Source organism: Ictalurus furcatus, chromosome 2 (assembly GCF_023375685.1).
Source record: "Ictalurus furcatus strain D&B chromosome 2, Billie_1.0, whole genome shotgun sequence".
Classification (NCBI taxonomy): domain Eukaryota; kingdom Metazoa; phylum Chordata; class Actinopteri; order Siluriformes; family Ictaluridae; genus Ictalurus; species Ictalurus furcatus.
Genome location: NC_071256.1, coordinates 31,303,158 through 31,318,107, shown reverse-complemented (window position 1 = coordinate 31,318,107; position 14,950 = coordinate 31,303,158). Strand labels below are relative to the sequence as shown.

General features: G+C 38.8%; 1 protein-coding gene across 2 annotated transcripts in view; it reads left to right on the top strand.

Moving 5' to 3' along the window:
• The first annotated feature begins 2,815 nt into the window (after positions 1–2,815).
• mrc2 (mannose receptor, C type 2) overlaps positions 2,816–14,950 on the top strand; it is a 50,321-nt gene continuing 38,186 nt past the window's right edge. The window contains exon 1 of one of the 2 annotated variants that reach the window (XM_053614484.1): positions 2,816–3,231. In XM_053614484.1, coding sequence (XP_053470459.1) covers positions 2,913–3,231 — 319 coding nt within the window. In that variant the 5' untranslated portion in view covers positions 2,816–2,912. The remainder of the gene's footprint in view (positions 3,232–14,950) is intronic. The other variant, XM_053614493.1, reaches the window with a different exon arrangement.

The following is a 14,950-nucleotide window of genomic DNA, read 5'->3' as shown; positions in this document are numbered from 1 at the left end:
TTGATCCCTGTTGGAGTTAGAGGGAGACTGTACAATTTGAATGCATATATCTAAATGTGAATTTTGTCCTTGTTTCGGAGCACACTAGCTTATAGATCACCTTAAGGATAACATATTCATATTCAATTTTGATTTCATGGGGACTTTAAATGTAAGCAGATTATGTACTGCACATATGTTATTATAGTGTTGTGAGCAGTTGTAGTGTTGTAGGTATAGTGTAATTAGAGACAACAATTGGCGACCACGAAGGGACTGGGTTAAGGCCCGTAGTCTGATCTCCTTTCTTGGGACTTCACCACTCCATAGGCAGCAGGCAGGCCGTATAGGGAAAAGGTACAGCAGACACCTGTTTATTCAAAGCTCTGCCTTAGTTACTCTGCTGCCCGGAGAGGAAAGCCCCAGAGAGGGAGGGAGGTCTGAGTTGGCATCCAAAAAGAACCTGGATGAATGATTGGGTATTTAAAAAGTGAAGTGAGCCAAAAGTGAGTATGAAAAGTAAGAGAAAACTGGGGAAGTAACTGTGGAAACTATTTAAGTTATTGTGTTTATGGAATTATGCATGTGTATTTAACAAGTTGATAAAGGAATATAGACCTGTGATACTGCCACGAAATGTGGGGCTGCTTAGGAAACAGGTGGAAGTGAGGCCTCACGCCCCAGATACCGCCCATGAAGGTAGGGGCTGCTTGGTGGGGACCCCTGATACCACTGATAGATTCAGATCTGCTTAGAGAGGGGATAAAATCCTGGGCCCAGGTCCGGGTCGGTGTGCCCGGTGTGTGAATACGTTGATGTGGGACTTATAAAGAAGTGCGTGAGTGATAGTGTGTGTGTGCGCCTTTATAAATAGACGTGGCTGTGTGTGTGTAAGAAAGAGGAAATGAAACCATTCATGTAGAAAGAGCAGAGTTGAAGTGAATTGAATTGAAAACTGATAATAGGATAACCATATGAATAACAAGTGATAATAGAATAATTGCATAAGGAATAACTGACAGTAAAAATAACTGTATTAATAAACAAATGATAATATAATTGTATAAGGAATAACGGATAATGAAATAACTGCATAGGTAATAAGTAATAAGTATAATTAAAAAGTATACTTACTGTGTAAGTAATAAATATAAACTGTGAGCCCATAGGAAAAGCTTGGCTGAGGAGAAGACGGGAGAGGAAACCCATAAAAAACCCAGCACCACTCTACGGGAGGACTAATAGGCCGTGCCCGATGTGTACAAAAAGACGGACAGGTAAGGGGAAAAGCATTTGGTTGTAAAAATTTTTATAAACTTGAAAGAAAGGCACACCCAAAAATAAAGGAGTGTTCTATTATTTATAAGGGGCTGAGGATTTTTGAGGTACGGCCTGGGAGAAGTTGACAAAAAAACCACATGCATAAACATATTTGTACAAAGGTAAAATGGCGGCTGGAAAAGTGGAAGTAATAGATAATCTCCAATAGAGATTATTATTGAAAAGCACAAAGAAAATAGAAAAGACATTAAACATTATTGCAAAAATGGAGAAAAAAAAGAGGGTTGTTGAAATGGCCCAAGATGGGGACTTTTGATGAGCAACTATGTATGAAATGAAGGAAAGACGTGTAGTGTGGGATGAGCAAAAAAGAGGGAAGAAGGCATGGACAAAGCTATGGGAGGAAAACAAAAAGAAAAATAAATAAAAAAGTAGTGGAATGGTTTGAAGGAGAGGGAGGAGAAAGAACAAGCAGAAAAGGCAAAGGAAGTGAATAATAACAAAGTTAAAGTAGGGCAAGAGAAAGGAAAAGAAAATGAGATAAAGGGAAACGTGCCACCATGATGTAGTTGCGACCAACAATGGGCGAGTATGATCACTGACACTATGGGTATGTAAAAGTTACTATCAGGCAATTAACCGAAGATGGCCAGTGGGTGCGCCAGAATCAGTTTATTCACAGATACCCACTAAATTAGTGATGTGAGGCTTGGAAAGCCTCAGAGGAAAGAATGTTGGGTAAGATTTTTGATAGAAATAAAACACAAGGGCAATAAAATATGGAGAAGGAGAATTTAGTGCGAATAAGGGAAAGAACAGAGTCACGCTCTCTTCCTTATAGACAATGTTTCTTAAAAGTTAATTATAGCAAGGCCTAGGGCCTGACCAAAGAGAGGAAGTGCAACACACAGCGCACACAGCCAAGAGCATGAACTCGCACACACACACACACACACACACACACATATATATATATATATATATATATATATATATATATATATATATATATATATATATATATATATATAAGAAACCAGACTCTTGTGTACTGAATGAGGTTATATTGAGTAGTCTTAATAGTGTTTTCTTAGTTTATGTGGTCTGTGTGGGATATTACTGTACAAAAAATATGCAGGTAGGCTTCTCTAAATTGCTCGTAGGTGTGATTGAATGGGTGAATGTTTGTGTGTGTGTGCATGGTGCTCTCTGACAGACTGGCATCCGAATCAGGTGGGGGTGAATTCTCCCATGTTGCAAGCTTGACCGCTCTGCTGGAATAGAATCCATCACAGAAATTCTAACGGTTTCCATTACAAATACCATTACACACCATCAGCTGTTAACTATTAAAACCATTACCATTATCGGCCCTTAATTTTATTCACTTGACATAAAATGCCACCAATAGAAGGCAACAAATTACCAGTAGAGACCCAAAAGGACCATTACAGTTTCCAATTAAAACCGTTACAATGTCGATGTGGGGTTCTTACTGGGTTTTTTTTTATCTCAGCAGGGCAGGATGAAACGGTTACTGAAAGTGAATGAATGAATGCATGAATGAATGTTATTGAAGTTATAATAGTAGATGATATAACACTTGTCACAGTCACACCGTGGCCTGCTTTAGAGTGCCATCGGGACGGTGCATGTTTTGGGGATCCTGTAGCGATCTGGCAACCCTGATAGCGGCAGAGCGGTTCAGTCTCATTCAGCCCGAGCACAAACTGCACTCCAAACCCAACACACACACACTCACACACACACGAACTAGCTCGCACACCATCTCGGTCCACTTCTCCGGCTCTGCGGGAGAAAACTTCTCTTACTTTTTCGTTTTTTCCGCGGTAACAGCGGGCATGCGTGATCAGGAGAAGACCAAAAGCGCACGCGGGGATGCGCTCCACATTTGCAGATGCACTTTATATTTATTTCTCTTATGCCTGGAACCGAATACTGTGCTCACAGGTGAGAAACTATTGTTTTGGAGGAATCACCAAGCACGCGTGGGTTTTTTTTTCTTTTCTTCTTCATTGAAATAATCACAGAGCATGGAGATGCACTGCAGTCTGTCATGTATTAGCAGCTTTTAGCTTTAAAGACAGTGGAATTTACTTGTTTCTGGCTTTACCGATGCAAAGGAATGCCACTAAAAGTCCAAAAGTTTGAGTGGAACCAGATGTGGCAGGAAGGGGGATATAGGGGGAGGGGACTTCTCGCTTTTTAGGGTTTAAACTGCATCCGACACCTCATACTGTGACTCAGAAAAGTGACTTGTGCCAAAATAATTGGGTATGTGTAGTAGGCTATGTTTTGTAGGACGTAGCCATGGTTTAGTTTAGGCTAGACTGAAACACACACACATGCGCACGCGCGCGCACACTGTTGTCGGTGTTTGTTTTCAGTGTCAAACGCATCGTTTTCTTCGCGCGTGCACCTTTTTTTCACGTCTCGCGAGCAGCTGTGACTTAAACTTCCGGTTGTCTGTAATGGTTTCCAGTCACTCAATGATGTTGCTGTTGAAATGACTTGCTATTCCTAAACTTCTAGTTAATGGCTCTAAATAACCACCCTGGTGCTGCTGCTGCTCCTGCTGCTGCAAAAAAAAAACCCAGTAGAAAGTGTAATGGAATTTGTAATGGTTATAATGGGAATTGTATTGGTTTTAATGGTCCCTGTGGGTCTCTACTGGTAATTTGTTGCCTTCTATTGGTGGCATGTTATGTCTAGTGGATAAAATTAAGGGCCAGTAATGGTAATGGTTTTAATGGTTAACAGCTGATTGTTTGTAATGGTATTTGTAGTGGAAAAGGATTAGAATTTCTATGATGGTGTCTGTTGTTTGTCGTCGTGTCCCCCCCCGGCTTTAGCCTGTAAATAATTGTCTTTCTGTCCCGGTTCTTATCGTCTCACTTGTAGAGTGTAGTTATTTCTGCGAGATAAGCGATATACCAGACGGACTCCTTAAGAAAAAGTGAGACCTGCAAATATCATCCAAATAACCTTTAAGGAAACTTTTTTCTCTCTCTGAAATTGCAGTGAGCACAAAGTCAGTATGTTTAAAAGACTTTTTTTTTTTTTTTTTTAAAAAGACATCATTGCCAGATGTTGGGAATGGGACTAGATTTAAGGTAGTCAAACTAAATATACGAAAACAGGACATAGCTTTAACAACCAGTTCACTGTGCACCAGGTCTTCCTTACAATTAATCAATAATGACTGAACAATTTTTTGAACAGTTTGTGACAGGTCACAAACTTTGACATATATTACATGCTCAGAAAAAAAAATCTAAATCTAGAAACATAACATGCTCTCTGGTTCATACATCTTAAGTGCTCTATGAAGAACCATACGGCAGAGTTGTTTCCCAGTGAGAGAAAGTTTCAACCAGAATCTCTTTAGGAAGCCAATAATCCTTAACTAGCGAAAGAACCATTGCCGAACCGTTTTGCGTATAAAAGTATAAGCCATTATATGCCTTATTATATAGCCTTTCAGGTTTTTGGGGTTTTTTTCAGATGTTTGCATGAACAGATGATGTTTTTTTGTATGGAGCCATACAAAAACATGAAACAGTTTGCCTTATAAAAAATCCTACCTTTGAAAACTGATACTGAACCTGGAATGTGTATTTTTTAGTGATACTGAAATGAGATTTTTGAGTATGTTAGCATGTGCAAGTAAGTGCAAGCAGTCAATTTTCTCTGTTAAACTCTAAGAACAAACAATTTGTTTTACACATAATAGATTAGCATGGGTGGTAGGTATAAATGGACTAGCAGGGCTTAGTCTTTCAAATAGAAAAAGACATCAGTATAATGTTTATATTTTTTGCATCAGCATTGTTTGCTGTTAACAAATGTCTTAAAACTGGACTTTTGTGGAACCACGCACTCAGCACCACGAGTGGTTAGAAGAAAAATACACAGGATGGTATGAAGAAGTGAGGCTTGGGCTGATTCTTTCTAGCTCAGACTAGGGGCGTAACCTGGCCTGGGCATTCGAGGCTGTAGCCCCGAAGATTTTTTCTTTATCCCCGATCCTACACTTGGAGCGGTTTGTTACTATATGTAACTGAACGCTAGTAAAAGAAGACGGCAGTGTTGTAATTTTGTGTCTTCGGTGAACAGAGACGAGATCAATCAGACAGGGTTTACAAAAAAGTATGTGGAAATACTCGTGTGTTATTGGCTGGCAGATCTCGATTCTGCCAAACGCTAGCACACACAGTCAGTTAGTGTGAGGGGAAAATGGATGCATGGCCATTTATTATTATTTTTTTTATTAATTAGTTTATTTATTTACCAGTAAAGGGTATTAAACTGAAACACTAACATCCACTCATGCTGAGCAGGAAAACAAGGTGTGTAAATGTCTATATGAGTTCCAAGTTACGTGAACATGATATGATCAGAGCATAAGGACAGCTAACGTACTTTGCGTGGCACTGTAGCAGCTAAACCCATACACTGATAGCTTAGTTGTGCCTCCCCTTGGCTAGTGACACCAAACTAGCCTAGTCTCGTGTTAGATAGCCAAAATGTCTTATATTTTATCAGTCTGGTAGTCCTGCAAACAGGAATGTTTTATGACAAATCCAACTTGGTGTCGAATTTCCAAATTTTTTAAGCAATTATCCCTCGCATGCAAGAAAAAAGATGCCTGGAAACAGTCTATTCAGAAGTACGTTTTTAAAAGTCTTTTGATGGAGAAAAATCTGGGCTCAGCCTCGCATGATTAACAGTTTAGATAATGACCCTTGCCCAGACTGTAGATTGGGGCTGGTTTTTCAGCCCTCTTAATTTGAGATTGAGCTTGTACACCTTTTGCAGGTGTAATGAGCATCATCTAGATTGATTATTTGCTCTGTCATCTTTTTTCCTCCCAAAATGCCTGTAGAGGAGAATGTAAAAGTAGATAGAGGATGCACACATTATCCAATTATAGTACAAAATACACAAAACCACAGATGACAGAACCGAAAGTTTATTTTTGTTGTTGTTGATGTTATTGTCTGATTGACACTTACAGCTTTTCTATACAGCCTGTTTGATAGTCAGAGAAAACACAGCATGAAATATTTAAAAAATGTGAAATCATGAATGAACCTGCATTTTAGTGTGTGTAATACTTCGCCCCACATCATTCTGCTCCATATCTCCAGTTTAATATTACAGCCACATGTTACTAATAAGGTCAATAGTAAATCTTAGGGGTATTTAAAGGCCTCTATTTTAAAGAGAAATAGTTCATTATTGGGCTATTATTAATAGGAATTCATTTTCATAACGTGGGATAAAATACGGTTTAATAACTTTATGAGGAATAGGGTGACATCATTGGTTTGACACACTGTTTCCTACCAAAAACTAATTTACAAATGACTTCAGTGTAATATCAGAACTTGGCACAAGCGTCAGGTCTATGTTTCAAACCTCATGAGCAAGTGGAGTTGAGGACAGCATGGGCTGTTGTCGTATTTGCATGTTATGAACTCTTGGTCAATGGAAACGGTGACCTGAGGCCATGTTCTCATCCAGAAGCTGCCCGCATCAGTGCTCGCATTAGTCCTGTTCACTCACACACGCATTACGGTCAGAACTGATGCTCGATCAGCGTTTTTTCACTGAAGAAACAAACAGCAGCCGGAATTTCCTGTGTGTTACTTTCAGTGTTTACAGAACAAAATGTTCATCTATATAAAACCCTGACTTTTTCTCTACCCTTGCTCCCTCACTGCTTCTCCTCCTTTTTTCTTTCTTTCTGTCCCACAATTCTCAGTGCTCACAGTGCACCCCCAACCCCACACATCTGTCATAATAAAACCTTCAGCTGGTAGGTCTGAAGCACAACATGAGAAGACCACAGTTTAATGTAAGACAGAGTTTACACTCCTACACTGAGCTGCTGGTCCTCACACACATGCAACAAATGCTCATTCCTTCTAAGTGGATTCCTCTTTTATCTTACGTAGTTAGACACAATATTCAGTTTTATTCAGCACTTTTATGCAGGTTTTTCATCTAGGCAGTCTCAGTAATATTTGAATGCAATTCAGAAAGTAATTACAATTCAAATGCAATTTTACAGAATTTTTACAGTGTCTGCCTGTAGTAGTTAATGTTCATCTGAGATATTTGGTATTGTGGTCATTCTTCAGTTAAAAAGCATTTATGCCTAAGCATATGTAAGTCAGATTCTATCATGTTCTGCATTGTTGCGGAATTGTATAAGAGGGAAATGAGGTAAATTGACAAATCGATAATTTTCCCCATTTCTAGTTCATCTTGGTGAGCTTTGAGGTTCATTTACTAGGTGGATGCATACAACTGTAGGGTCAGTCATTGGCTTCCAGCTGGAAAAAAATCCATAAATGCATATATAAAAATGGTATTAATGTGGATTGATTACTGATGAGAACTTTATAATATGTATGGCATGTATAACATTTCCATATTTTTTTAAATAGTGCAGCTCTCGCATTTACATTAGTCAATACGGTGCAACAGTGACTTGTCCTTCAGGTTTCTCTAACTATTATTCCCATATTTATGTATATTTATGTAATTCATATGAGCTACATATAAAATAGGTATTTTCTGACCTTGATACTTGGGTATGCTTGATGAAACATACAGCTTGATACCTTTCCCCAGCTTGCTTGGGGTTTTGAAGGTATTCTAACATACATTATATACATTATACGGCACACAATTGTATAGGAGTTCTTCGTATGCTGTAGCAATTTCCCCCATGAAGACATGGTTTGTCAAGGTTGGAGTGGAAGAACTTGAGTGGCCTGCTCAGAGCCCTAACCTCAACCCCACTGAACACCTTTGGGATGAACTGTAACCCCGACTGCGCGCCAGGTCTCCTCTCGCAACATCAGTGCCCGACTTCACTAATGCTCTTGTGGCTGAATGAACAAAAATCCCCACAGTCAAAAACTAGTGGAAAGCCTTCAGAGAAGAATGGATACTAAGAGCAAAGTGAGGACTAAATCTTGAATGGGATGTTCAAAAAGCATATGTGGGTATGATGTCCATAAACATTTGGCCATATAGTGTCCACAATCATTTGGCCATATAGTGAATCTGTTAAAGACTGACTTCAGACTTCAGGAGGTCTTGCAGACACAGACTGTAAAATATCTCCAAGTGTAGTAAAAGAACCAGAAACAGAGCAGCAATACTAAAAAGAACGTGGACATGTTTATGCAATGAACACATTGTTTTTGTAATAGTTATAAATAAAGGCTACTATAATACTAATAAAATAATTAAAAAAACTTTATAATAATAAAGGTGATTGTGTGGGTTATGGGCAAATATGAGGAGTGCATGGCAGGCAAAAATGAGCTACTTAGTTAACTACCAACATAGATATTTCATTGAAACGTTTAAAACAAAGAAAGCTTTGAAAGCCACCATTTTATCGCGAAAAACTGAGGTTTCCTCATGCTGATTTTTTTTAGCCTATGCAGTTCTTGTCAATGGTAGCTCAGTGGTTAAGCACCATCAAGCTGCTACTGCCGGGCCCTTGAGTGAGGCCCTTAACTGCTCAGTTGTATAAATGAGATGAATATAAGTTACTCTGGATAAGGGCCTCTGCCAAATGCTGTAAATGTTGTCACAGATTTCTGATGTCATAAGATTTGTGGGAGAAATACAAATGAAATTGGATTTGATTAGTCAAACCAAACCTCATGTCTAAAAAAAATCTTATTTGGGACCAGGCACAAATATGGCTCGATTCTGAGCCAAAAAGTCTTATGCAGGTAATCTTTCTTGTTCAACTCAGATCAGATGAACAAAAATGTTTGATTTGAGCTACTTGTCTGAACAGTGTCCTAGTAAAATGCGATAAGGTACATGACTTGCAGTCTTTTTCTTGTTGATATCTGACAGCGTAAGGACCAGTGAAACACAATGGGCAGGCTAAAATCAGAATAAAACAGTTTGGAAACATTATATAGTTGTTTGTCTGCATATTCTACATCCATTAGCAGTTTGGCATACTGGTTTCTATTGCTTTTCCTTTAGGAATGTGTATTAATTGCAAGTGAAGGCCTTCAGATTAAAAACAAAGTATAAATACGTCATTGTTTTAACTATGTTTTGTTCAGCAAAACAGCCACCCCTCTTTAAAACATAGCAGGTTGTCTGTGAACCATGATGAAGGTTGTGTTATGTCTAGAGGACATAGTAACAACCTGTGAACAGCCTTAACAGTTGTGTTGTGGGTGTTGTGCTGCTAGAACATGGATAATAATCTAAACACCTCCTGTGGGCTAGTTTTCACTCTATGTTCAAATGTGCCACTCTGAATCCAAGTTGAAATGTTAGCACTTTCTGACTTAGAACGAAATTGGGACGAATCAACAGTCTTTCTCCTAACCAGTGACTTCACACCAGCTGCAGTTTCACCCACACATAGGCACCATTGAAGCCAAAAGCAGCATTGTGTAACCAAAATCTCTCTTGAGGACAGTCATATGGCCATCCAACCAGGCTGCACTGGGTTTTGGGTCACTAAATTTCAGTCAGCATACTGATCTGTAGGGGGCCTGTAACTGTTACAAGAGGACCTTACGGTCAAGGAGTGTTTTTAAAATACCTACGTTGGTATTTTAAAGACCAACTCCAAAGAGCTGTCAGCGGGTCCAGAGGAACATTCCTCCTTCTTGTAATTACTCCCGTTTTCTATTAATTACAGTGTAGTTACTGAATACTATGTTTTAAGACTAATACCTGAATAAAAAGCTGTGACTGTAAGGGGTTAGGCTGTACTGCTTTATCCTATTTTATGTTTAACTGCAGGGAACTAAGTACCTGAAAAAGCAACAGCAATGGTTAAAAACCGCTATAACAAGTTAAGCAACAATGGTAAAATGAATAAAAAATGGCAAACTTAATATCAGTCTATCAGAACAATGGAGTCAGCTAGTTAATGATACCTGTGATGTATACTTTATTTGTGATATCAGTGTCGTATCGCTTAGCTTCAACTTTTCACTTGCATTAGAGCTGCAACAACTAATTGCTAAAATCGATAATAATCGATTATGAAAATCATTGTCAACGAATCTCATTATCGATTAGTTGGTCTTTAAGGTTAAAATTAAGGTTGCTGCTGAATGTGGTATTAGTGAGGCCAGCAGGGGGTGCTCACCCTGTGGTATGTGTGGGTCCTAGTGACCCAGTAGAGTGACGGGGATGCTATACTGTAAAAACAGCACTGTCTTTTGGATGATGTACTAAACCAAGCTATTAACTCTCTGTGGTCATTAAAAATCCCAGGGCACCTCTCGTAAAAGAGTAGGAGTATAACCTTGGTGTCCTGGTGAAATTCCCCCACTGGCCCTTATCTATCAAGGCCCCCTAATAATCTCTATCCCTGAATTAGCTACATCATTCTCCTCTCATCTCCACTAATAGCTGGTGTGTGGTGAGCGTTCTGGCGCACTATGGCTGCTGCCACATCCTTCAGGTGGATGCTACACACTAGTGGTGGCCGAGGAGAAATGTGCTATATAAATGTAAGGAATTATTATTATTATTTTTATTATCAAGGCTGCTGGTATAGAAAATTAATTAGAAAATTAACACCTTCTGGCCAATCAGATGTAGAATTCAACAATTCTGTGTTATAAGTTGATCTATTATGCATGGTCCCTTCAGGATTTTGCAATGTTGCGATTGTAGAAATCAGTGCAAAATCAAGCAAACTCTGCAATATTCAGACGAGCTTGCAATTTTTCAGAATTACCACAGATTTTCAGCAGATTTGGGCCAAGATGTGTCATGTGGCATCATCACAACGCACATTCAGTCAAAGCCCTCTTCAATTCATGTGCATCAAAAATGAGTTCAGCTAAAAGGTCTCTTTAACCAGCAAACATCACTGCGCAAGACAATTCAGTACAATTGCAATTTCGCCAATTCAAGTAGTTTTCTGGAAAAAAGGCACAAAAAACTCCGCAAGTTACATCACAATTTAAAAAAAAAAAGCCACAACAAAATCTAGCATTTTTGCCTGCAACAATCACAAAAAAATCCTGTATGGACTGACTATGGGCTAATAATGAAGCCAGGATTGTGTATAGCTGATTATTGCAATTTATTCTGAAAGTTCTGTTGCTTATTCATGTTTTAACTATGTATCAATATGTAACTTCAGAGTTCTGTTTCATGCACTCTGGCCACGAAGCAATAATCACCTCAGTGCAAAAACATCTGTAGCTTTTTATGCAGTGATTCAATCATATAATCATTTCCATTTCTTTTGGAATGGCATTTTTTTCCCCCCTTGAACCATGTAGGAACAACCCTGATTCAGCATGAAAGAATTAGGATGTTTTGAAGCAAAGCACAAGAAAGGCCTGCTCCCTTCATCCATCTGTCTGTAATTGCTGAGTGTCTGCAATAAAAAAAAAAAAAAATCCTTTGAACTTTATGAGACTTCTAAGTATCTTCAAGGCATCCGTTTATAAATATGAAGTCCATCTCACTGTGTCGCAATTAAATGGCATGTTGATCTCCTACTGTATGTCACATGACAACTTCAATGTGAAGTGGAAGAAATTAAGTTAAGTAGTATAAAAGAGGAGTGAAATCACAAATGGAAAGAGTAAATCAGAATCATTACTTCATGGAAAGAATCTTCTTAGTTTGGAAAAGTACATCTCTTCTTATTTGCTTTACTTTTGTCCTTCCCACTTTCAGTTTGTAATGGAGTGCACTGGTGCAGAGTGGCAGTGATAGCTCAGTGGTTAAGTCATTGGGCTACTGATTGGGTGGATGTGAGTTCAAACCCCAGCACTGCCAAGCTACCATTGTTGGGCCCTTGAGCAAGGCCCTTAACCCTCAACTGCTCAGATGTATAAATGAAATAAAAAATGTAAGTCCCTGTGGATAAGGGTGTCTGCCAAATGCCATAAAAATGTAAAATAAATGAGTGCAGCATTTTCCAAAGGCTTGCTACTGCCAGAACATTGTCCTATTTAGACCACATTTACAGCAGCGTAATGATTAGATACTGGCTTTTGCTCAAAGTCAACAACTGGAACAATGCAGCCCGAGAAGACGAGGGCACTAAATATATCTGATTATTATCCACATACAGCGACAAACAGTGTGACCCAACATTTTGGTAACACGCACATCAGTCATGTAGTCACAGCAGCTGCTGGTTCACTCGAACCACTGTGCGCTATACGGTGAGCAGACCACAATCTGACTAGACGATTTATACACAGTTTGCTGAGCAAGGCAGGAGATATTAGTAGCATGCTGTGGGTTGTCTTTTTGGCTGTCTACATCACTCAGCCTGTGTTTCCACTTTGTGGGTGTTGAGAATTTTACAGTTGTACAATAATCATCATTAGTAGCTGTGGGTGTAGCTCATTATGAGTAAGTGTGTTGGCGGTATGGGTGCATGGTGAGGCAAAAATATCACGATTTTTTTTTTTTCCACGATACCATATACCTGGTTTGCTAACAAAGACATTTTATAGATCAACAGAATGTTGAGGTTTTAGTAATCTCTTTTTGAAATGTCTACAAAAAAAACCTTGTTTAACATGGAAGTAAAGGAACAATGAAACATTTGGCACATTTTTTAAACACCCAGTCAGCTGCTTTTTTATGTGAGAAACAATGAGTAATTCTATAAAACACTAATAATGTTGTAAATAACTGATAATTGTGACTTATCACGATATCAATATTATATTGTCATATTGCCTATTTGTAGGTATATTTGTTCAGCCATGTGTCAGTGTTAACACTGGCTATCACACCCATTTGTCCTATTATGATAATATATTGTATTATGTTATATATAATATCTTATTTGGGAGACACAGTGGTTAGCACATTGCATCCCACCTCCAGGGTTGGGGATTCGAATCCCACTTTCACCCTGTGTGCGCGGAGCTTGCATGTTTTCCCTGTGCTTCGAAGGTCTCCTTCGGGTATTCCGGTTTCCTCCCACAGTACAAAGACATGCACTGTAAGCTGATTGGCATTTCCAAATTGTCTGTAGTCTGTGAATGTGTGCGCGATTGTTCCCCGCGATGGGCTGGCCCCCCATGCAATGTGTCCCATGTCTCTACAGAAAATGGATGGATGGATGAATAGATGGATGGATATCTTATGTTAGTTACAGTATCTCACAAAAGTGAGTACACCCCTCACATTTTTGTAAATATTTGATTATATCTTTTCATGTGACAACACTGAAGAAATGATACTTTGCTACAATGTAAAGTAGTGAGTGTACAGCTTGTGTAACAGTGTAAATTTGCTGTCCCCTCAAAATAACTCAACACACAGCCATTAATGTCTAAACCGCTGGCAACAAAAGTGAGTACACCCCTAAGTGAAAATGTCCATACATGTTTTGTTGGGCAGCTATTTTAACCAAAACCATAAAATAAGTAAGGAATATAACATGACATGCTTGGGCATGCTGTTATCGTAAAATAATCAGGAATGGCGAGGTGTGACATGAAGCGGTGTTACTGATACCAACCCGAAGTTTAGTTTCCTATAACATAAATTTGCTAATGTTAACCATTTTTTATTTACTAAACAGTGGCACATACAAACCATGGTATCCATCCATCCATCCATTTTCTGTACCACATATCCTTACTGGGTCACGGGGAACCTGGAGCTTATAACCATGATATCATGATGAAATCATAGATTTATCCTTTTATAGTTGATTTTTAATGTTGTTGAACCTTCTGGAAAGTCTGTTCCGGTTATCACTTACATTATAGCAGCTATAAATGGTCGTTCCCTTGCTAACACTGGAGGCTCCTTCCTAAATGTTAAAAAAAAGCTTCCTCACAGAAAACTCCTCTACCTCAACAGTCAGAACGTCTGAAAATGTGACCGATCTGGCCAATCAAAAATTCAGCAGCTCTGTGATAATATGCAAATATCCAATAGAATGTTTTTGTTTGTATATGTGTCAAACCAAAAAAGTAGCATACTGTTTTCACGTCAGTGTATGCAGTTATGGTTGTTAGGATTGTGTGAAAAGCTTTTCGTATGTAAGAACTACTCACTAATCACATTGCAGGAAGCCAAACTCGTGTGTTCTTAGTTTCATTGTAGTTACTGAATAATTCATAGTAGTTATCGACTACTGTATTTATTTACTACTGCATTCATTATCCCAAAACTGAGATCAGCACATGAATCAAAGTAGAAGTGACTTTGGGTTGAAGCAGGACATTGGTGTAATTAACTCAAGGGTCTATTCCAACAGTTACTATTCTGTGCCTTGTGTAAATAAATGATATGTATTTAGACTGTAGCCACTGGATAACATTTTTGCATTGTAAGATTTTTCTGTAGAATGGTGTCAGTTAAACAGTCCCTCTGTCTTCTCTCTCTCTCTCTCTCTCTCTCTCTCTCTCTCTCTCTCTCCAGACTCTTGGGTCAGTTACAGAGCCTCTGACCACGTTTACATGGACAGCAGTAATCTAATTATTGACCTTACTCTGAGTCAGATAATATTGTGATTAAGGTGTTTACATGAGTCGCTTTTAGAATACTCCTCTCATGTACCCGTTTTACATGTTATAGAACATAGTTCGATTAACAGCACACGTCATTACGTCACCGCGTAACGCCGTCAGACGTCGCTCCAGAATTTCACGTATCAACA